The 25,722-nt window shown below is 41.9% G+C and overlaps 1 protein-coding gene across 1 annotated transcript; it reads right to left on the reverse strand.

Annotated features, from left to right (window-relative positions):
* Positions 1 to 561: 561 nt before the first annotated feature.
* On the reverse strand, positions 562 to 24,317 carry ttc9b (tetratricopeptide repeat domain 9B). The gene is made up of 3 exons (XM_058633798.1): positions 23,521 to 24,317; positions 5,447 to 5,629; positions 562 to 4,591 (listed from the first exon to the last, which is right to left on the reverse strand). The coding sequence occupies exons 1-3, from the start codon at positions 24,011 to 24,013 to the stop codon at positions 4,497 to 4,499; spliced, it is 771 nt and encodes a 256-aa protein (XP_058489781.1). The 5' UTR covers positions 24,014 to 24,317; the 3' UTR covers positions 562 to 4,496.
* Between the last annotated feature and the right edge of the window lie 1,405 nt (positions 24,318 to 25,722).

Genomic DNA, 25,722 nt, shown 5'->3' on the forward strand with positions numbered 1-25,722 from the left:
TTCACACAGTTTGCGACGCTGTATTGGCTTCCATTCGTTTGGAGACGGCCTAAACGAACCACAATCCCTCACCTCAACCATCACCAGTTAATGCCTTACCTTAACCTACACCTTAACTTCACCAGCGCCAACTGAAATGTGGGATTTTAGAATTCAAGAGATGAGGTGGACAAATAAAGATTATGTGTGTGTGTGTGTGTGTGTGTGTGTGTGTGTGTGAGAGAGATTGTGTTACAGTGCACTTGTCTCCTCCGTCCTGTAATCTGCAGACAAACTCCCTGTGTCCACCTTCACGAGAGAATATACGTCGGATAATTGCATTGCTTCATAGTTTTGATGTAAAATATAAATGTTGAGGTATTACAATGTTTACATTTACATTACCCAGAGTTCCACTTGTCGCCACAAGCCTCTTCCCAATCTCTCTCTGGTTTCAAGACAGGCTCTTTAAATGAGTGTGTGTTTCTTTGTGCAGCAGCTTTCCTTAAGATGTGGTTGTGTGGTGTGTGGTGTGTAGACTTGGCCGAGAGACACAAAATGGTGACCACGCAACATCAACAGTGCTGTTCATTTGAAACTTTATTCATGATCTTCATTTACCAATCAGCAGTGCATTCCCGGGTTAGCAGTTTAGTAAGACCAGCGTCGCAGGCGTGGTGGCTGTTTGGATTTGGAACGGAAAGAAAATGAGGCCCCCTGGGAGCGAAGCAAGGCAAAAGCGCGGCCATAGCCTCAGTGTCCCCCAGCTTCATGTTTGTTATTTGTCTCCACCAACACACAGACAGACAGGATGGAGGTGTGTGTGGCTGTGAGGAGCAGCTTTTGTGCTCTGGTACCAGTTCCGCAGAGTTCTGGTCCGCTCTTGTGTCACCGGTCACCTTACTGTGCAGAAACAGAGGCATGGGGTCATTCCGATGAAGAAAAGTTCAAAGGGCATTGCACAGACTCTGAGTAGATTGTGGATCGCCAACAGAAATGAGCGACAGATACAGACACAGTCACAAAGCCGCTCTGTGGAGGAGCCGGATTAAATTCTCTTCTCTATTTCTCGCTTTCTTTTCTGTGGATAAAGTCATTCAGTAAAGCTTTTCACAACCATAAAACTTTCCATTTTTATTTTTTTTTGTACATCTCTATCATATATTCACAAAAAACTACTTTTGACATTTGACAAACATTTACCTCAACTGACATCAAAGTAAAAAGAGCAAAAAGAAATAAATAACAAAAAAAACAGCCAGTAGTTCTACTTCTCTGTTTCAGTTTTGTTGTGCTTTTTGTTGTTTGTTTTCAAAGCGACACCAACATAGAGATCCAGGTGTCTCTGTATGTGCGTGTTGCCAGACAACACTCCCACTAACAACAGCCTGTTGTTCACTCAGCTTTCAAAAAATAATAATAAAAAAAAACAAAACGCCAATGTTCAGCCAGAAATGAACCTGCGTTTTGTTCTGCTGGACGTCTGGAGACGGTCGTACTGTAGTGCACATGGAGCTAGGATGACGGAGCACAGTGAGACAAAAAACAAGATGGCGGACGGGTGCCATGGAGAGAGGACCATGGGAGGAGACCTGTCCCCGAGGGGCCAGTGTGGGTGAGCAGCCATGGTGGCCGAGCCTGCAGGTGCCAGGCCTCACTGTTGTTTGTTGACTTTTTCTCTCCTCGGGGGGAAACAAAGCCGGAGAGAGCCGAGGCACGCCATGTTACTTTGGCTTTACACCAGGTTAACTATTACAAATTCTGCTAGTTAGCAAAACTAATTTAGAGGGGAGGTTTGTAGTGAGTAGTTGGAGCCAACATGTAGAATGTTGAAGTGTTTTTCTCTTGTGCCTCAGTTTCTTTGTACAGATCAAAGTTCTAACATGTTAACTTGATTTCCTTGTGCTGCATCTGCTCAGTCACAGACATATTCTCTCTGCAGTAAAGTGAATTAATGTCACAATCGTCCTTTCAGAACATATATATGTATTTAATGAGACGGATCTCGTGACAGTGATATATTCTATGGCTTAAAACTATGTGGACAGTGAAATGTATAGCACACACGAACAAAGGGCGCCAGTGGTGTGTGACTTCATAAACGCACAGTTTAATTAAGGTTGGTGTGGATCAACCTCACCTGATGAACTGATGAACTGCACTGGACCTTTTCACTGGACATCAATCGTGACCCGCGACCCGACCTCGGGTAAGCAGTTCACGGTGGATGGACGGATCATGGAGCGGAGGCTGCTATGGCTGCAGATTAATGGCTCAAGTTTTTGGGGGAATGATGTTTAGTATGTATATGTATGTGTAACACACACACCACACAGCCAGGGTGCACTGGAAAAATAAAAATAAAAATCAATATCAAAGGAACTTAGTGACACTTGAATGAATGAAGTTTTTTCAGAAGTAGAGTAAACTAGTTGTTTTCATAGAGGTTACTAACTTAAGTTGAAAGTAGCCCAGTTGTTTCCAACTGAAGTCATTTTTCAACCTGTTTGTGTTCCAGTGAATATAAACTTTTCAATGAGTCTCTACTGCCACAGTGGGAGCTGCGGCTGCCTCACTGCGGCTGATGATGGCCTACTTCTTCCTCTGCTGGAGCAACGGCGTATCAAGCAGGTCTCTTCAACTCATGGTGCCGTCTCTCCAGAGTCCCATTGACACACTTAGGTCCCCATTTACCTCTTAGCAGGTCACTGCAAAAATCTTTCTTTGATTTTCTCTCCCAGTTTCTTTTTATAGATTTCTTCTTATCGCTCTCCTTGGTCGAGGCCGAGGGCGACGACCCTAATCTATTTAAGATTCCCTCTTCGTCCACATACATTTGATACCGTATCCCGTCGCCACTATCTGTGTTTACAAAAAGGACAGAGTGGAGAAAATAGAGGCATGAGCAAATAGATTTGTGGCAGCATGCCATGTCAGAAAGCACTACAGCAGATGTGATCGCCTCTTAACGTCAGACGTACCTCTCTGGAGCCAAACGCCACATGCAGGAGGTGGGAAAGAGGTTTCATGGCATCAGAGACAAGGGGAAAAAAACCTCAGGTCATGCTTTCACAAATCATCAGTCCAACCCTCTGCAGAACCGTGCAGCTTGCAGTCAAGCCATTCCAAAAGCAATATCTTCATTATCGATGAGTTTAGCTTCACAAAATCACGAGAGAAGCGGTGGCAAAAGCCGCGGATATCAAACCATATTGTCAGTGATGTCTAATGCGTTTTCCTATAGTGTTGTCCTTACAGCTCAGTGTTGGGAACAATCTTTCAAACAGGTATTTCATCAACATACGGTAAACTAAGATTGGAGGAGGAAATCTCAAATGGCTCACTCTCATTGAAGTGCACTATAGCTGAGTGCTCCGTGTTGGAGGTTTGGACTGTTAGAGCAGGAGTGTGTGATTGTTTTCCCTGCACCAACGCTGGGTTTGTCGATGTCTGGGAAGCTTCAGCATTAGACTTAAGAGGTCGGAGATTGGTTTTGTTTTTTTGTTGTTGTTTTTTTGCTGTGAACCTTGAGAGTGGATCTCCATCTAGCAAACTGCGGTTGATGGAACTCCGATTCCGTCGGCTACTGTGTGACATCATTGAGGGAAAAGGAGATGAGAAATGGGAGGGAGGAGGGAGGAATGATCCAGAAGGGGCTTCTAAAAACAGATTCAACACACACCAGTTCCTTCAGTAACACACCTGACCACTCACTTCTGCGTACAATGGACGAGGAACGTAAATTCAACAAACCCCACTTAACAGATTATGAACATTTGAATTAGCCCTTGGATTCAAACAGTCCAGAAACTGAGAGACACATACAGCAGCATCTGGGAAAGACAACGGAGACAAAAAGAGCAATAGATGAAGCACGGAGGCAGGCTATTTCTTTAGTTCATGAAAGATTTCTAGTTTGTCTGGGTCAAGGGCCAGTGTACAATCAAACTGGGCTATGGTCTACATATGTGTCCCACACACACACACACCTCTCACTATCCCCCTGCTTTTCCTCATGAACTGCCCTCCTCCCAGTGTGGTCCAGCTTCCCAACCCTGATATTCTCCAAGAGAATAACAGCAGAAACATAACACGTTTTTAAAATGTTAAATAAATCACGCAAACGTCAATTTTTCATAGGTTTTGAAGCTCCTTTTTTTCAGTCCTCAGCAACGGCACTTTCCTATTAGTATAATACAGCATTTTCTTTGTTTTTTTTTGTTGTTGTTGTTTTTTTGTCTGCATCTAGGGAGAGGAACCACAGCACCTGAGGGAGAAAGAGGGAGAAGTGGAGGGGAAGAGAGGGATGAGGGAGAAGGGTTGCAGACAGCTCTTGATATGTCTCCCGCTTTTGTCCATCGGTGGCAGGTGATTGGGTCTGTCACTTGTGTCTGTGCTGCTGTCCGGAGTTGATGGAAGAGGTGGAGAGGGGGAGGAGGAGGAGGAGGAAGAGGGTCGATGTGGGACTGCTCGTAGGGTCAAAGGTGAAAGGGTCAGGAGGCGGAAAAGGTCGAGGGTTAGCCCAGGGTCTCCTTGCTGCTCTCTCTTTCCCTCTGTCCACTCTTGCTCATCTTCATCTCTGTCAGCTGGATGTACCGCAGCACGTTGGTGTCTGTGTGAGGAAAGGTCAACTTTAGGTTTAAATGTGAGGCATTAGAGAGAAAGAGAAAATTCCACTTTGTAAAAATATAAGACTAATGTCATATATTTTGTACTTACATTAGCCAACATGCTTCCAGCTCTCTTAAAATCCATAGAAATCCACATTTCTATTCTTGGTAACTGATTGTTTAATTTCCGTCACATTTCCTGCACATTCTGCCACCAAAGCTCTCCCCAGACAACAATTCCCATGATTCCACAGTGCTTCGGGGCTTCAGAACGCCATTAAACTAGGTCTTCTATTATTGCTTTAATTGAAAAGACCCCTAGCAGCACAAATTACATGCTGTGTGTTTTAATTTAAATGTCTTCCATGTGAAAAAAAAAAGACCCCAATAAAGATAAATGAAGCACATGTGTTATTCATTTTCTCCACGTGTTAGAATACTAATCCTAATGTCATCCTGATATCAGATTTTTCTGGTTACACTTACAATATGGACATTTATCGTAATCAGTAATAAGTCACGTTCTTTTATTTTTATTCAACACTTATTAAAACCTATGACCTGGCGATTCAAGAGTATTACATTCAGGTTTTATTATGCTGCAGGAGGAGCACTGACACTGCTGCTACCATGTCATTTCTATGGTAATCAACTAGTAATAACAATGGAAAATGTGTGTTGCACATGAGGGACTCTGGAAATGACATGGTATCACTGCAGTAAAATCTATTACCATTGGTCTTAGTGTGGTGGAAATAGCATTAGAAATAATAGAAAATCATCACCATATTATCGCTGTATTGTCACGTAAACTTACCTTTTTCTTTTTCTGTCACTACATTTATAAATATTCTCACCTGTGGGTTCACGGTTCTTGGCATCACGCAGATAACGTAGAGCACATTCGTAGTCACCCAGGTGATAGAAGGCAATGCCGGCTCGGTACATGGCCTTGAAGTGGTCTCTCTGGTGGCTCAGCACCTTCAAACAGTACTCCTTCACCCGCTCGTAGTTGACGAGCTCGGACTGCAACAGACACGCTGCGAGGGAGAGAAAAGCCAGGACGTCGGTGAGTGGAAAACGCCGGCGACAATGATTCATTTCAAACATTTTGCCTCATTTGTGTCCATGCAAACACCACAAGTCTCATTTAGGAGTTTCAATTAGATCCCGGGAGTGAAAAAAGATGGGGATATTTTGCTGACGTCCCACTCTGCGCCTTTTAATAGAGCCCCTGTGAAATGGAGCCTCCACAGGACATCCTCACAACGGCAGCGAGTCGACTATAAATAGTGTCTCACAGAGTTGAGGAGTTGTGCAAAGTGGTACTTTGTCTACATGCTGCTGATGAGCTCTACGTGTAGAAGAGGAGAATAAAGACATAACGAGGTTGGAAATCATGTATTGAACACATCCCTGACTTAGCAGGTGTGTTAAGTACTGAGAGCAGCACGAAAGAAGGGGGAAAGGAGAGGAGGATGCACGGATGAAAGGAGCATCCCATCCCACACAAGTGCTCTGGAGTGAGAGGAGTGGTGAAGTAAAGTAGTGAGACAAACTTTTAAACTGTTTGAAAAACTGCCATAAAGTGCAGCATAAAGTGCTTCAGAGTAAATGTGTCACTGTGGTCATTAATCTGATCCTGGTATCTTGCAGCAGCACTTCACTGAAGCATTTCTCAGCATCTCTGACATCATCTGAAAAAGTGGAGACAAACGCACACACACACAGCTTTTAAAACGTCTGTCTATGCCTCAGATATCTGATTACTCAGACATGATCACAACCACTCAGAGGTTGTTTTTTTTTGCTTCCACCTTACTTCACGTTGAAATTTTAAAGGTTTTTTTTTTACTTCCACAGACGAATCTTCTGCAAACCCAGAGTAAGGATTTCTCTGTATCTCTCTCCCTGATCCGACTCCCCCGCCCCACTGTCTGCTCTCTGAATCTGCCCTTGACACACAGACAGCATTTTGAAAAAAAAGAGTCAGGGAGTGTTAGCCACGAGGCAGAGTGAGTCACGAGTGAGAGACACAGAGCAGGAAGGAGAGAAGGGAACAGGAAGGAGGAGCATTTATGGGCAGCGGGGGGGTGCGGTGGAGGGGAGGAGAGGAGATGGGGAGACAAGGGTGAATCTAAAGGGTCTGATAAAAACATGTTCCTCACACACACACACACACACACACAATCTCTCAGCTATTCTTTAAAGCAGTGCTTCTCAAACTTCTTATACCAAGAACCCCCTGAGATTGATTCCTAATAAGATCATTTGTTCTCTCATCATCCTCCTCTTCCTCACATATACTTCACACACACACACACACACACACACTGGTGTAGTGAAATTAGATTCAGATGGAGCGAGCGAAAAGGTGACTCAAATTATTATTACTTAATAAATGAGTTTTTTGCTCATTTGCTTCATTTTCTACACACTCCGGTGAACATTTCTCAGCTCCACCAGGATCACATAGCCCAGTATAAACTGTAGTATAACAGTATTTATGATTTTCCTCGAGGTACCACCAGAGGAAGCTTGTGTGCCACAGTTTGAGAACCATGGCTTTAAATGACTCTGTATTGAATTCCATTCTTTTGGACAGCCTAACCAAAAGCCTTATCACTAACCAGTTAATGCCTAATCCTAACCATAACCTAACCACATTAATCATAGCCCCTAAGCTAATCAGTTCCTCAAAAAGGATTTGCCTCATTAGGACCAGGTTTCAGTCTCCATGAGGACCACTGGTCTTGACAAAAGGTCAGTGTTTATGCCAGACAACGTCCTAAAGAGGTAACAAATACAAGTGCACATATACACACATTGGCCTTTCCTAACAACAAGTGCACGACCCTAGATAAATTATCCTGGACAACATCAGCAAAGCTCAGAATTTTGGTATTTAAAGGTCAAAGTAGCATGAGTCTGAGAGACACACAAAGAATTAAAGGTTCCGTCTGTAACAATTCACAGGGTTTAGTGGCAGAAATGGATTATCAGTATGTTTCCAGCATAAAATAAAAAAGTATTGGTTTTCTTAGCCTTCCTCTACTTTTCTTTGAACCTTTGAAGAGGAACTTTGCAAGTCTGGTCTTTTTTTTTTCACCATTTTGCCTACAGAGCGCCCCCTACAGTTTCGGATTACATATTTTTACAACACCACCGTAAACATCCATGTATCGCCTACCACTTCATCCTCACTGACATAAAAACTCACAGCTGACGCTGCACCCTGCCTTCCCCTCTCCTGGACATGTGCACTTGTTTTCAACAGAGCCAGCGAACACAAGCAGTGGAGCCATGTCCATGCCGGATGGCATCCATTTTGCCAGTCCGATGTTTACCCGAGTGTGACCCCTCACTCGGTCAGACAATCGTTTCCTCCTCCTTGCTTACTCCGACGACTGCCTCAGGTATATAAAAAAAAGAAATGGAGGACCAAATGCAGTTTGGAAAAATAAAAAAAAATCACTCTGCAATTTAAAAACAAAACAGAAAAACCTACAAACACAGGGAGTAGAAGAAAACACAAAAAGTACAGAAACTGACCTGATACAAACAAAATGAACCAACAAAGACAAGGATAATCAGACACAGGTGAGACAAATAGGACACAGGTGAATCACATTAGGCCAGCGCAGACAATCAACAGGAAAGACAGGACAGGAAGTCAAACTTACACACGGTACACACACTAGGAGAAAGTACAAAATAAAACAGGAAACCAGACAAATGTGAAGAAAACAACCGATTATATGAAGTACGATTACTTAATATTACTCATTTGTCAATGAGAGAAGATATTCATTAGTAAGAACAACAGTAAGGCTGTAGAACGCTCCTTGTTTAAGTGAAGCTCATGACTCAGCACAGAGCCGCTCTGCCTCTCGTCCTCAGAGATCACGAGTCTGTTGGAGGGAATCACCTCAGACGCCCTCTACCTGTCCTACAGACTGAACTCTATTTGTTTTTACAACCATGCAGCGACGACAACACGGCTGCTCTCCTCCCAACACAACACAACACAACACACACCCTTCCATTATCGCCCTCTGGCAGTGGACGTCAGCTGGGCTTTCAGAGGATTCAGTTACAGTGCATAATGGCCTAATGGCTGACACACTTAGTGAGTTCACTGAAACTCACGCGTGAACGTGCACAGGGCGCACCTACAGTGCACAAAGCAGACACAGTGGCAGTCAACGACACACACAGACACACACAGACACACACCGAGGCACAAACACACTCAAATAGGTTTAAACAAACCAGAGAGTGTAAATATGACAGACAGACAGACGCAGAACCACTTTGATGCAAACCATGTCTAAAAGACATGTGACTATTGAAACACACACACACACACACACACACACACACACACAAGTATTGTGCACAAGTGATGACCGGGCCGGCCACACCCTGCTGGCCCATTAGGCAGATGGATAACATGCCAGTGGGAATGTACTGTAGAGTGTGGTGAGATGCATTAAGAACGTGATAATGGTGGGATCATCGAGCAGGCGACGACACAGACGGAGGAACACTCAAAACATCTCTGGGGCCAAGGTGTCCTCGTCACTGAGGGGCGAAGACATCAGTTTGTGGGGAAGAAAACAGAGATGTGGCTGCAGTGAGCATGGTTTGCACACCAGTGATGGGACAATGTTATGACATAATTACTCGTCGTGACAAAAAGCACTTACAATACGTTCATTGTGGTGTGAATTTCTATTACCGTGATAATCGGGAATTGTGTGCCACAATTAGGGCTGCAGCTTTTCATCATTGATTATTCTGTCCGTCATTTTCTCGATTAATCAATTACTTGTTTGGTCCATTTCTCCCCAAACTCTAAATTATGATGTTCTCATAAGTCTTATTTTGTCCAGAATTGCCAAAAAACATTTGTGATCATCTTTATAAGCCTTTCTAGCTTCTATCCTCCCCTGGACGACATCTTCATTTTTCTTTTTCTTTTACATAATGTGCTAACAAACTAAACTAATGATTGAATTGTTACATGGATCAGAAAATATTCACATTTAAGAAAGAGGAAAGCTCGCTTTAATTATTAAAACAAACCCATTTGATGATCAAAATAGTGGACGATGAATCGAGTAATCCCTGCAGCCCGAGCCACAATGGGGAGCTGCATCTTTCCTCATGATTTATTACCATCTTATTAATGAAATATGTGTCCTCTATTCAATCTTTTTGACCGTCGTAAGTGCAGAGAGAACGCTACGCCTGTTCAAGAAGGTTTAAAATTACAGCCATCACAATAATATTGTGAATCACAATTATTTTGGTCAGGATCATCATTAACCTCTCGTCTCCCAATCAATTAACATATGAGTAGCCCTTGCACACTGTCATATATACTATAGACAGTAGGAAACAAGCATGTAGAAACACTTAAATTATTTTGTAATAAGATATAATGTCTGTTATGCAAGTTATCCTGAATTATATGTGTATATAATCCAATAAAAATGTTGTCCATCTATAGACATTTGGGTTATACTGAAAAATAAGAACGTGTGTGATACATCCAGTATTTGAAGTTGATAAAAGACTTAAAGGGCAACAAAGCTGTATGTACGAATAGTCCAAGAAGCAAAGGCACCGGCTCCAAATCTCTTTGAGAATTCATTTGAAAATTCTTTTTACTTAGAAATCGTTGAATGGTCTTGCCCCCATCTTACCTCAGGGATCTTTAACACACTTACTCACCAGCATGATCACTGAGGTTTGAAGAAAGGTCTCTTCTTGTGGTACCTACGTCGAGATTAAACCTCTGGGGAGAAAGAGCCTTTGCTGTGGTGGCTCCTAAATTGTGGAGCGAACATTAAACTTTCTCCCACTCTGCCTGTTTTTTAAATCTCGACTAAAAAAGCCACTTCTTCACATTGCCGTTCCCTGACCATGTATAAGAGCTGGCAGTTTTAGTGTTTCAGATATATTCATATTGCTTATTGACTTTGTTTCTGGGTTTTATTGGTTTTACATTCTGTCTTTATGTGTTGTTTTATACTGCTTTTAGATTACATCGTTTCATATCCTGTCTGTTTTATGGAATACATTTGGAGTGGATTGGATTGGAATATTAGTACAGTTGTCTGATGATACAGGCAGTATTTAACGATTTTAGAAAGAATTAAGAAAGAAAGAAATCAAGATTATTTTTGTCCCTGCATTAAAATTAATGGAATAATGAATAAAATAGGGTCAGTTAAGGACAAGGTCCATCACATCCCTTTTGCGTGTGGATGAACCAAACCTGGCCTGCTGAGAGGCTGCCAAGCTTACCTCGAATCTTTCTACGAAAGACAATTTGTTTTGATTAAGAATGCAATATTCACACAGGTCATCCATGTACATGTGAGATGAGAGAGGAGGAATAATGAGGTGTGAAATTGCACAAAAGTAATGCCGACAAGTCATATAGGTTTGTCTTAATGGGGGACTTGAGCACAGGCACCGAAGAATAAGCCGAGGCTTTCCGTCGCCCACTCAGTGTCAAGTATCTCTTTCTTCGCTTGAGCAAAATCCAGGAAACCAGAAAAATCAGAGCAGGAAGATTTGAGAATGAGAATGAATTTTAAAGCACAACGTGTGCAAAGGCAGCGGTCAAAGTGTGTGTGTCCATGTGTGGGTCAGAATGATTGTGGAATGAGAGGTGCAGAGAGTGGGAGTGGTTCTCACATGCTCAGGAACCCCCACTGGTTTGTCTGAAGCATCATGTGTGAAGACAGAGAGTCTGCATGGAGACTCGCTTTCACAGCAAAGAAAGCACTGACACCAGTGAGGAATGAAAAAAGAACTTGGTGTTACAGAAGAGACACGGGGGGTGAGCGAGGACAGAAACGTCAGTGACAGAACGAAACCCAGCAACAGCCGAGGGAAAAATAATGACAGGACAAAATATCTGTGCCAGAGGAAAAGAGGTGAAATTTAAACCAAGGGAAGAAACAGACAGAACAAAAAAAAAGGGTGTCAAAAATCAATTTTCCCTCTCCGTCTTTCACTTTCCTCCCTTTCTGTTCTTACATCTTTCATTTCAAACTTTTACGTCACCTCCTCTCTCCTTCACACCACAGGTGCGACAGCACGATGCAGCTAATTTAAAGCTGCTTGTGGCCCCGCTGATCACTCTGCTGTCCGTCACCACCATGATTAGTTCTGCAGGAAGATAATGGCAGATGGAGCGACCAATCACTCTGACCGACGATCTCACACAGCGGTGCACCCCCGCTCCTCGTTTCCTCACATTTCTACAACGGCATCCATCTTTGTCACTCATTATTCCTCGCTCTGTTTCTTCTCCTGTGTGTACTTGTTCCCCTCATAACGACGACCGTCTCTCACCTTTCACTGCATCTCTTTTACAAATATCAAAACTGATTTATTTACGGAGACAAAATGAGATTTTACACATACATCTAGGAGCAGAATCTGGTCCAGTAGGCTGACACCGCAGCTCTCGGACCGTGACCTCATGGGCCCCCACTAAGAATAGCTCCACCTAAGTTGATTTTGGTAATGCCTTGTTGTCGAGAGGGTCAAAGCTTGAGTTCCTCTCTCGCTCTATAACAAGGGCTCATCTTCACTGACGCAGCATTTACTCCACCTTAATCAGCCACTTTTTTATCCTCGTTCTCATCCCGCTTTCAAACCTTGTTTCCTCCTTGCACGTTTTCTATCTTCTGTTGTTCAGGTAGATTTTGTTGCCTCTCTTAGATTACCTCACATGTGACATAGAACGTCTTTGACAGGGTCTTTTCCCTGAGAGGAAATGAACGGAGTGGCTACTGTGATTTAACTTGACAGAGAAGTAATAAAAGCTCATCCAGTCATCAAACACCATTTTACTTAAAACTGTGCAGACAATTATGTTAAAAAAACAATAGGGCCTGTATTACACCTGTATTTCTGAAATGTGCTATGTAATTTGTCCCTAATAAAAGAAACTGAAACAAAAACAAACTGTGCAGACAATCTTTTTCATTTTGTGTCGCAGTAACAGGAAGATTATTGCAGCTCCACATGGTGTTAAAAAAACAAAATAATGACTCACTGTAGTGCTTGTAGTGCTCATGTTTGACTATGTGCATCTCGTAGAGCTCCACTGACTCCTCTAGAGGATAGCTGTTAGTGTGTAGTACTGAGACTCTGTTGTGGATTACAGGTGAATATAGAGATGTGTGTGCGTGTGTGTGTGTGAACAGGAAATCTCCGTCATGTAACGTCTCAATGTGAATACTTCAATTTAAGGGGAGAAAAAGATATGTTGTCATTTTTGCCTTCTTTCCAGAAGATGAGATGGTCAATGTCACTCTCATACCTACGAACAATGAGCCTAAGGTTACAGCCAGTAGTTTGCTGTCCTCATGCTCCATTTACATCATCTACTACTCTACTGTATATAAGAGATGCATAATATTATCAGCAGATATTAGCTTTGAAATGTATTATCAGATATCAACAGCACACCAAGATCTGCCGATGTGACTAATGACTATAACAGTTGGAGACTTCTATGACTTCTATGCTAGCGCCTTCTCCAACTATTGTTGTTCTTTATGTTTATTTATTTCGGTCAAAGAAGAAAATGTATGTCTGCATCTGCTGCGACATGAGTAGACAAAATATTATGTTTATTTCACCACAAGAGACGAAATGACGTGGATATATATCGGCCATCGGCTCAAGCACTCCCAATATCTCAGCATATTGGCAAAAGGTCCAAGATCTTGCATCCCTTTATAAATGTGTTAAAGGGGTAAAATAGTTAATCAAATTCAATACTAACATCAATAAAACATAGTTATAATTTAGGTCATGGTATAATTTAGCACATGGCTAACGGCAAAAGTAACCATTTGGGGAAAAGTTGGAATAGCAGAATTTCCTCTTAACATAATGAATGCAGAATGATCATAAGGCCCAAAGAAACCAGATGAATACAGCTCACATGGTGATTTATAAAACCCACCCCATTCACACAGCTCATGCTGACTAATTATCATTCTATGTGTTGTTGGTTTAAGTAACAGAACAACCAAAGACAAGCACATGTTGGTTAATGAGATGTACTGTAGAATTGCTGGGAGCCATATGTTGTTACTCGCAGACTGAGCATTCCAAGCAAAGCAAGTTCACTGGCTGTTCACACTTGGTGAACTCTAACAAAAAGTTGTACAAATGCCTCTTACACTTTTACTCTTGCTTCAAAAGCTTTCTGGCTGTTATTCATAACCCTGCCAACAGTGACACTACCCGCAAAACTGCTGGGGCATTCATATTTACATGAATTAGCCAGTGTCCTGAAGTGTCGGGTCATCAGGTAACCAGATTATTCTCATATATACTATATCACAGAGAGTTGAATCAAATCAAATAAATCCACTTTTCTGTCTTGTTTACTGTGAGGTCCAAGGGAAGAATCAGAAAACAAGCAAGAGTGTTTCCACCATTTACCCCGGTGCATCACAATTGTCCTGGCCGAGCCTCTGTCTTCTACCTGACTCCATCAATTTCCACCCTCCCACTTTGTTCTGCTATCCTAAAATAGTCGCTGATTCAGGATTAATGCTCAATCTACTTAAATATTTATACAAGTGAGGAGGAAGCTATCATCTCTATGACTTCACTGAACATGAAATCATTTAATGCCCTGCACTGCACTTCACAGTTTCCAGAACTTTGGCTGAGTAATTTCCTCTTGTCCACTGTGTAAGATAAAGTTGGGTCGTTGCGAAGTTGCTTGCGGACTCGACGAGAAATGAGGGGGGCAGCTGGTGACGCTGCGGACTGTCCTCAGCTCATTACAAGTGGTTGATTTTATTTCACATCCCTTAGTGTCTAAAAGCTAAATGAGTGTCCATAATTACTTATGTCTTCCTGTGTAAAAACAGACACTCAAATAATAGATGAGTGCAGTTTAATTCTATCATGGTTATATCTGCAGTTGAACTCCATGACAGGGAGATCATTGCAGACTTTCACTACTGTCAAACAAATTGCTTTTGAAATCTGACCACGCACTCTCAAGTCAAATATTGTCGAGCAAAATGAAGGCTGCGTTTCGGATTATCGATCCACCTCTCTCTGGATAATCTGCTGTACTGCTTGTAGCTACGGTTTCCTTGAGGAACATGTTCTGTGTGCGATAGAGCAGGAACAAGATTAATGAGAATGTTTGGAAAGGGCAACAGAGAGCGATGCCAAAAAGGTTTGGAGGAGAATTTCATGGAGTCAGCTGTTAATCTGTGAGGTCGTAGAGCTTTCCTGCTGCTAAGTGGCTGAAGTAACGGAATCGCTAAAGAATGAGATCTCATAACTTTGGAGACCATATTTAGCATGGTTTAGCACAGGGGAACTGCAGAGGGAAGTCTTTTACGCGAGGATTGATTTAAATCACCTTTTAACATAGAATTGTTTAGTTCATTCATTCATTCATTTAAAACTGGAGTTAAAACGTCCATTAGATTCAACCCATTGTCAAAGAAGCGCCCATGAAAGGTGGAAGTAAGAAGTGAATTCTGCTGTTATTTTGTGACTTTTTTTAAACGTGATACTGTAGTGTGTAAAACTGTCGTGTAAAGCTGCTTTGAATGTTCATCAAGACTCAGAACAGCACTTTATAAATACAGACTATTTGAACGCAAGTTGTAATCCCAGCTAAAGCCAAAAATGACTATTCTGTCGTCGTTTTTTGGTGTACGTTACAAACCCAAACTTTGGGATTGACAGGAATACTTCTTGCCCTCACTGCTCCTTTGCTGCCAACGTCTACACACAGACACTCCCTCAGTCAGATCTGATAGTATTGCTTCACAGATGAAGGATACAAATATTCTTACGTCATTTTTGTTCAGGGTGTTTTCAGGAATGGCTTAGGAAAAACAGGCTCGCTGCAACCATTACATTTCACTGCCATTACATTCAGGGCTTCACAAGGTTGAGTCTTTACCGTCAAGCCCCGGCACTGCATGTCATATAGCATTCAGTGTCAGGCCAGAGTGGGCCGAGTAGGGACGGCTCAAGATAGTGAGCGACGTGGGTTTTATCAGCATGGAGCACAACAGATAAATAAAAATACCCAATTGGATTTCTCTGCTCCGTCCACTGGAGCACAGGGTCTTAGATATGCCTTAACATATTTAGCAAATTCTCATTACTGTGAGCTTAGAGAGGTTGAATGTTCTGCATTTTCCGCTATCATGCTTTGGCACTCGCTCTCGCTCTCTCTCTGAGGGTGTCAGGAAAGGGCATCTGTTTCACTTTTCTCTCAGCTGACGCCTTGACTCTCAACTGCAGACTAAAAAAAGCTTTGACAGCCACTTTCAGTTTATTTCTTATTCTCGGTCAGTATCACGAGGAGCTTACTTCATGATGTATTATTTTAAACATCGCACGGAACATTATCACAAATGCAAAACATACATAGAGGAGGAGGAAATAAAGTGTGGTAAGTGTATGTCAATTAGGAAATGCATTTGTTTTCATTAATTGATAAAGTGTGATTGTAGGTGTTTGCCATAAGCACCACTGTATTTTATTTTACTGTATTGTTTGGTATCTTTAGTGTTTGTTTGTGCAGTCTTATTCATGTTTTTGGCCACGTTTGCTTGCTTGTCTTTCTGTTTGTGAGCAGAATGACTCAAAAAGATGATTTGGATGAAAACTTAATCTTGTGAGATAAAGTGTATGGAAACTGGCAGAAGTAAATTCTCTCCAAGTACTTTCTCTAGTATCAGCTTTTTGTATTTGTGTATTCTCCATAATGGCAATGAAACATGCACTGATGCCACTTTGTGAACAAGATCGACGCAAATAAAATAATGGATTGTAGTAATAAAAAAATAAAATAAAAAATAATAATAAAAAAAAGACTGTAGCCCACATTTCCCATATTTTTGCTTTTCATCTCTGTCTTTCTCTCTCCATCTCTCCCCGTCACGTCACCTCCCCTCCTGTGCTTTCTGACAGATGACCGAACCTTATTTACTGTTTTGACAGGAGTCACCTGGGACTGTCGAGATTGTGAGCTTGGTCTGGATTGAATTTCTCGGCCTTGCCCTCTGTACAATGAAGGAAAAACATAATATTGCAGCCATGAGAATCTTAAACTACTGAGAGGTCATAATAGGAAGCGTTTTCTTGCTCTCATTCCCACCTTGGCACACTGCTTTACTCTCTTCTGCCATGTAATTACCTCATATTTAACAGTTCCGTCCAGTTTGTCTCGCGCCATTGATTTGACACCCTTCCCAGTTCAGCCTTTGCATCTTTTGTATCGACTCACCCCTTCCCCCGCCTCTAAATGTCTCTCAGCTGTGAGGTAATTCGGAGTGTTGGTGTAGGAGAGACAGTGCAGTGTGAGTGGTTCAGTAAAGGGAGTGCCAGTCATTCCCATAACAGCAATGCTACACCATCTGCAGCTCTGGCACACAACAGCTCTGCTCTGGCCACTCCTCCAATGGCAGACATACATGCACAGAGGGGAGGAAAAACACCAACCAAACCTCCACCCATTTCCCCGACTTACCCTTACGTGGCATCTCCTTCTCCTCCTCACCCCTCCTACACTCGTAATAGTCATTTTCTTTCCTATCAGCACCAGGCAGCTCCTCTCTGAACTGCTTATACAACCCCGCTTTCTCGGCATCTCCTTTCCTCACCACACTCTGCTTCTGTCATGTTTCCTCGTGCCACATCCCCCTGGTGACAGAGCTGGAAGAAGATGAAATGGAGGAGTTTTCTATTCTGCTTTGTGTGCGACTGTACACTAGCCGTGAGTTGGACTGGACTGGTGAAATCACTCTATATGTGGTGTTACACATCACTGATATCATTCTGATGGAGACCCTGGAGGCTTCATCTACAGCAGCTGAGGAAGTGGGGCAACAGCAGCGTGTCTTAAAATAGTAGCACAACAAATGATGGTCTTTTATTTTTGGTCAGGCAAAAAACAGATGCTGATTGCACCAACGGGCTCATTAAAGGCCCATTTAAAGCCTGTAATTTCGCGTCATGGTTCATAAGTTCATTGATGGGTGCAGGTCACAAGAAATGGATTTCAATGATTGAGTTGCTGCATTCAGGCCAAATACAAAAACATGTCAGGACGAAATTCAAGCTTATCATAGTTAAAATGCTTTTGTTTTGTAGAGCTCTGAATACTGGAATTGGAATTGTTTGCCTCAGTAAACCATCCACTGGGGACCTGTCTGGAGTTCCTCTCTGCTTTAAGTAACATTTTAGTGTTTTTTAGTTTGTAGTTTTGTGTTTTCAAACCCCAGCTTGACTGCTTCTGAATAGCTGGTGAACACATAGAAACAATAAGCAGCCAAAAAGCGAATAAGGAAGAATATTTATGTGAACGTTGCACTGTAAAATCACACAGTCCAACAGGTTATTGTCTTTATTTATTCACACAGTATTAAATTGGCACATGAGCTGAAAATGAACGGTGGTTTGTGTCCACAATCAAACTTGGGCCTGCGAGTGACAATATTTTGTATCATTTAGTCATCGGCTAATTTTCTGTTAATAATGACTCATTTAAAAATATCAGAAAATAATTAATAAAAAACATTACATGGTGGGAAATTGGATTGAAGTATTTTTTTTATTCCACCAAATTGTTTAGATGTGAAAAAAGCTGTATGTGATTTAAATTTCAATCATCATATGATGAGTGGGTGGAAATCTCTGGATCATCATCATTGTGGCAAACACAGTTGCTGTAACAGCTGCATTAAAAAAGGTGGATGGCGTTACGAAACAAACACTTTTCACTCATCCCTCCCGCTGTGACTCTCCCAAGTCTGTGACTCATGACTCATTCACAGACTGAGCGAGTCGTGAGGAAGAAAGGGAGGCGAAGATCAAAACAAGCAGGAATTAATGAAAAGTCAGACAGATAGGTCTCACTACAGGAACACACCATCACGCTCCCCATTTCATTCTCTGTACTGAACTTATTAAAATGTACGACAGCTTACAAACAGCTTGGCCCGTCAAATGTGTTGGGTCAGGAAAACGCTGCTCCTGTTGTCTGAAGTGCTTCCTCGTGATTGATAACGAGGAAAACAAGCTGCAGTCGCATCTTTTAACTCTGCATGTGCCTCTCAGTGTGTTGGTGATGTCAGGTGGACAGATGTGTGAGGCGGGCCGCCAGGCCGTCTCTGCCTCTGGCCACTATGTTGCATCACAGTGAACTGCGGCAGACACAGACAGTGGACAGTGTAACCTATTTAAGTTGCAGCCCTGCAGGGACACACAGACTCGGAGTGTCTCCTAAACAAGGCCAACAAATACACAGACATTTATCATCCATTGTCTTTGACACAATCAGGTGACGTTGCTGTTGGCGCAAATATTTTCAAAAATATTTTATTTTACTCTATACAAACACATTTAGTTTTGTGAGAGCAATATAGCATCACTGTTTAATATTTCTTGTGGATTTCAAAGTGGATCTAAGGCCAAGCTGCTCTCGTGGACCACATGGTACTTCAAAAGGTGTGATGTGCTTCTAGGCTGTATAATTTGAACTCAGTTTTGAGTTTGAACTCAAAACTACAAGGTTCAAACAGATATATGAATTTTGGATAAAATGTAAGAGCCCTATTGCCTTAGGTACATACAAGATTTATTCTAAAGCTGAGAAAATCTAAATATTTTTATTTGTAACCACACTTCTACAAACATATTCATGGGTAGTATATTTGATTTCTACCAATAAACCGCCCTACATGTCGATGTGATATAATATGTGATGTAATAATGGGACATAATATTGTCATATACAGCACTAGTACAAGTACTGTACAAGTGCTTCTAGAGTATAACCAATTATTATGTTGTAAATGTACTTATTTACTATCCACAATGCCAGTGTTGTGATGTAACAAAGTACAAATACTTTGTTACTGTAGTCAAGTACAAAATTCACATATCTGTACTTTACTTTGTTATTTATATTTCGAGCAACTTTTACTCCACTACATTTCCCCTAACTATCTTTTTTTACTCCTTACTACCAAATAAAATCAGAAGAAGAAGAGTTGGTAATGTTTTATTTATGTAACGCTTTTTCTAGTCTTGAGCTGCTTTACACTACAGTTTTGCTATTCAGCCATTTACACACTTCAACATGGGGTTAAGTGTCAAGGACACATACTAGCAGAGCCAGGAATTGAACCCACAACCTTCCAGTTGAAAGACAACGCCCTCTACCACTAAGCTACCATGCTCACTATTTTATTACTTTTACTTCTAAACCTCAAGTACATTTTTTTGATACTGATACTAACCAGCTGACACAAACACATGTAGCCTTAAAAACACATGCTCTCGCGTGTGACTGATGCTGCTTGTTGCTGTCTCAACACACGTCAGAGCCACTGACAGCCGACCAATCAAACGGCAGCTGCTCACTAATGAGCGTGGTGCTCTGTGTGCCCATCAGAGCAGTGAGTAACCAGGTGGAACCTCACAACAAAACGTGCACCCGGATTACAACACACCCGATGAGTCACGGCTTTATTTCAAACAGTGGGAGAGTCAATGAGAGGTTTGTCTTAGGTCTAATGAGCGTCTTTGATCTATCTTTTGAACGTAACTGCTGTTTTGTTTTCTAAAATCAGTGACTTTGAGTCACGGCTAGAAATAAATAAAGACTGAAAGGCTTCATTAAAAGAGGTCATAGGGAGTCCACACGTTAATACAGTAAATCACATCAACTGATACTGATTTTGTTTTGTTACATCTGTTTACTTTGTGCTGTATGTTATCGAATATTTGAGATTCATGAATTAATTTCTTTATTATTTATGTAGACACAATAAAAGATATGTCACACACAAAGTTCCTTTGGAGAGTCTGAGGAAACCCATTACAAGATAAGGCTGTCCATACTTTTTATTGTCTCATGGAAAAAACTAAATGAATTGGAAACAAATGGCCTGAATTGCCAAAGCCTTAAATGTTGTTACTCATCGCCGTAAATGTCCTAAAAAGCTTTAGAAATACATCAGTGAGAGACATGGTTTCACTGGGTAACATCTTCTTTCAATTCCTATTGGCACTGGAGTCACTAACACTCGTGTGCTGCTGAAAACATCCTCCAGAAATGTGAATTAATTTGCAGCTTCAATTGCTCCTCAATAACTCACGTGTTATATGACTACATCTCCATGGCTGTGTATTCCACAAATGTTGGTTTGTATTCTACTGCAGCGTGCCTTCAAAAAACGCCCTAAAGAACTTGTCTTCGCTTGTCCTGAATCCTAATCTTACAATGAAGTAGATTAAACACATTGTAAATGATTACATGTGTATGGAGTATTGGTGTGGCAATCTGCCAAATGCTCAACTGTAAAATATTGCTCATTAATGAAAGAACATTATGTAGAATTAGCATTATAAATTACAGGGATGACATGTATAGCCACTTGTCATCACTGGCTGTCGAGGTGGAGTTCAAAAAACAATACTTTTATAGAGAACCGGCAAATGGTTTGAGGAAAACCTGGTTTGACTACAACAGAAATTAGAAATTTCCCACACCTCTACTCTACCCCCATTTTCTTCTTTCACCCCAATCAGCCAAGGCAGATGGTTGAACATATTCTGCCAAAGCTCATTCTGTGAACTGCTGGGGTTCTTCCTTCTCTCTATCATATTGTAAGGTCTCAGTCTTAGCATGCTAAGGGCCTTGTGATAACGTACGTTGTCGTTTGGTGCCATACAAATAAAACAGATTTGATTTAGAGCATTATAAGTGTGGCCCTATTTCCTTCTTCTGTGCTGCAGGTGTCAGTGAGCGGCCGTAAGTATTTCAACTGAACCAGAATCAAATATAAAACAACACTGTGAATCACAAGCTGCGGAATAAAGGGAACACTGTTGTCCAGGTAAACACAGATAATGCTGTTAAAATCAGATTCAAGTGATGTTTCTTTGTGTGTGTGTGTGTGTGTGTGTGTGTGTGTACAGCTTCACACACAGATGAAGCAGCAGTAAGGGGAGGTTATGAGCTGCACTAATATACATGGAAAAGGCCCAGTCATGGTTGCCATGGCAAATATGGCCCCCTGTCGCGTGTTAACTGGTCCCTTCCTCCCGTCACCTCCTCCCCCTCTGCTGCTCTCTACTGTTCTTTTCAATGCTTGTTTTTTCCCCTCATATACCACTCCGACTTCCTTCCTGTGCTTCTCTCATTTTCAATACATCTTACTGCTTCCTCTCCCTTCCCCTAATCCCTCGTTTTTCACACTCCCTTCCTCCTATTTTTTTTTTTTTTTTAGCCTTCCCTCCCCCATCGTTCCTTCATGCCACAGTGGCCTCCCTACAGGCTACAGACAGGCTCCTAAATACAGCAGAGAACAAGACGACCTTCGATGCATCATGGCAGGCTGACCGGACGGACAGCACCTGGAACATGGATGAGAAACATCACTAATGAGCACGCCATGTCGTGCCCGTGACCCAAAATCTCCATGCTCACAGAGTGATGTCTTAGGAGTAATTGTTGAAGTGTCTGCGTGAGCCATTTCCATCCTAACCTCCTCTGCTGAATCATTCTACTGAGTCAATTCATTTGAAGTTTTCTCCAGCCCTGACATTGTTTCCTAACTGCAACTATACAAAATTCAATGTAGAAATAAGAAAAGCAGAAGCCCTGATTTCAGTTACCAATATTATACACCCTGGGAAATGTTGCTGGGCCACTGGTTTATGTTATTTATTTATATGCAATATTGCACAGAAGAGAGAGAAGAAGATATGTGAATAAATGTGCATGTAATACATGAGTAAATGTTAATTTTGCATGGAGAATATTCAGGGGGAAATGTGAAGCGGGATCAAAAAAACAACGTATTATCCTATGCTGCTCTTGATGCTTGCTATCATTAAAATGCAACAGTAAATTTAAACAAGAAAATACATAAACAAGTAAAAAAAACATAATAAAACATAACATACAAATACTAAAACTAAGTCATGATAATGAGATCGGGTATGATACTGAATGTTTAATTGATATAAATAAAATGTTTTTTGCTAAATATATTGAATTTCTTCAATGATTTTAGACAGATGGGATTTCTAAACTTAGAAACACCAGTGGAACACAAGCACCTGCAGAAATAGGTTTCATTCTGGCTTGTGTGTGAACTCGCTGAACTGGAACAAACAATGTCAGCAGTTCTTGGAGGCAGCACAGAGGTGTGTGTGTGTGTGTGTGTGTGTGTGTGTACTTGAACATACATCTCTGTGAAAACCCAGAAAAATGTATAAACAACAGGATTTGAGGACATTTTGTGAAAGTGAGGACATTTTGGCTAGTTAAGCTTAGATTGTGGTTGTTGTCATGGTAAAGATTACGCTGTGTTATCACCGAGTTTGGTTTGGTTTGGTTTGGTACAGTACATTTCCATTCAGAATAGTACCAAAATAACCATTGTCCTCACTACATGTAAACTACATAAACACTGACCTTTTCGGGATCAGTAGTCCTCTTAAAGACCGATACCTGTTCCTAATGAGGCAAAACCTAATTTCTGAGGAACAGGTTAAGTTTGAGGCTGTGGTACACAATGTTGTGTCCTAAGAAGAATAGCTGCACAATGGGGACCTAAATGTGTTTAAACAGTCACATTATGGGGACGTGTCTTCCTTACAGGGACAAAAGAAAGTCCCTATAAGTGAATGATTATATGTGGAGATGAGGACATGTTGAATGGTTAGGGTGAGGTTAGGGTTACACCAGTAGTATTTATGGTTAAGGTTTGAGTAAGTCTCCAGAAAATGAATGTAAGTCAGTGTGATGTCCTCTTAAGTCATGGAAACCAGACTGTGCGTGTGTGTGTGTGTGTGTGTGTGTGTGTGTGTGTGTGTGCGTGTGTACCTGTCAGGCTGTCGTAGCACTCGATCTCGGTGCTCTCCACGGACCTCCGCTGGTCCTCGGTCAGCTTGGCCGCGGCTTGGTTCAGCAGGTTCACCTCGGAGCCCGTGGTTCCGTCGACAACATGAACGCCTTTCAGTTGCAGCAGCGCACGGTGGTACTTGCCTATCGCTTCCCGAAATTTCTTCTCCTTGTAGCAGCGATTTCCCTCCGACTTGAAGTCGATAGCTTTCTGGATCTTCGCCTCCATCTCCATCTCTGCAGAGCCGGCTCGATGTCCTCCACCACCACCACCACCGACGCCGCCTCCTCCTCCTCCGTCTCCTCCGGCGGCTGCTGCCAGACTCCTGCCGCCAGTGTCCGGGAAGCTTTTTAGGCTCTTGATCGGGTGCTGCTTTGCCTCCATGTCTCTCACTGAAAGCGGCTGGAGTGGCCCATGGCGATCGGACACGAAGGTGTGTTTCGACGGGGAGGACTGGAGCAGAGTGCTGTGCATAAAGGATGAATGGAGCGGAGCAGGCGGTTTGGAGAGGCGGCGGCAACGGAGAGACGACGTCTCAGTCAGGAACGACTCTTAAAAACTGGTGTAAAGGGAAAAATAAAGGCTACAAATGAATGAACAAAACGTGAAGAGCGGCGGGTACAAACATCCTGAATTTAACCACCAGTTTTACAACCGCGGTGACTCAATAACCCCTTATTCCTCGCGCTGCTTGTCTCGCGAAAGGAGGATGAATTTCTATGGCAGCAGCATCCGAGGCACGCGCAGCTTCAGCACCACAGACAGCGCGCGCACAGTACACGCACGCACACACGACAACCCCCTAACCGCAAAGCATTGTGGGGGATACGAAGAGAAGTCGTGAGGTGTTGATGCGGTCCACATTTAAACAAGGCAAAAAGCCCAACACAAGCAGTACACGAGTACAAAAACATTTCAATATAAGAGCGCAGGTGAAATATGAAATTATAAACGTACTGTGTTTACATAAATAACAGCTTATTTTCATACGTATTGGAGCTAACAGGCGAGAGTGACGCCCTGACATTGTGTCATTTTATAGTTACCATATTTCACATACATGTGCTGCTATGCTGTTCAGTCAACGTCTGCTATGAAAAGTTTTTCGATGACGTCAGCCCCCCCCCCCCCCGGTCAAAAAACCCCCCAAACAAACAAAAAAACAACAAAAGTAAACAAATACGTTCATACTCTGGCCATACTCTGCTGATATTCCCTTCCCAAACATTAGATTAGCACCAAAGGAATGACTTCAGCCGCTGTGGGTTTTCAGAGCGATAGAAACAAAAAGCAGGAGGATACAGACACCAAAGAGACGACAGCAGCAGAAGGAGCAGGCGGAGAGCGACCTCAAGCGGCCGGAGAGTCAATTACAATTTTACAACATTTCAATTACATCTGGTCATGGTACACTGGGCCAGGGGTCTGCAACATGCGGTTCTACTTTCAAAGTGAACACCAATTATTTAGAGATCAAGGCAACAAATGCAATAACGTAAAACAACTTCAAATATGGGAAGCAATTCCCGACACTTCAATTAAGTAATGTGTACATGAAAGTGCACATCTAATGATCTCCCTTCCATTTCTAGGCAGGTTTAATTTCATTAATTTTCGTCAAACAATGGAAGGACTAGGTCCGTATAATTCTGTGCTTTATTCTTTTCTCCACTTTTAAGGGTTTTGGTATAAACAGCAATGACATGTCAACAGTTTTGTGTAGTTCTTAAAAATCATAAAAACTACAAACTATTATAACATTTACTTAAATAAATATTTATGCAATTTTATTTTAATAGCTTAATAGGTTTTGCAGCTCCAGATTAATTTTATCTGGGTCAAGAGGGGACAAAATTTGCTCTTTTCATCCTAAAGGTTGCAGACCCCCACACTAGGCAGAATTATTTTGTCATTATTGATGAAGAAACCCACAATTATCTTTCAACATATAATATATAGGAATGTAAACAGAACAGATACGGATAAAACACAAGAGACAGACACTAAAACCCTTAAAGTAATTTAAAAGGCAGAAATGCTGCTGTTCATAAAGCCAATTGAAGTTTGTTCACAGCTTTGGAGGCACGGCTGTTAAAATAATATAATTATTCTAATTATTTGAGAGTGAACAACACTCCTGCACCTCCATGGTGACATGTTTATAGCCTAACAAATAAAGCTGT

Source organism: Solea solea, chromosome 7, assembly GCF_958295425.1.
Source record: "Solea solea chromosome 7, fSolSol10.1, whole genome shotgun sequence".
Lineage (NCBI taxonomy): Eukaryota > Metazoa > Chordata > Actinopteri > Pleuronectiformes > Soleidae > Solea > Solea solea.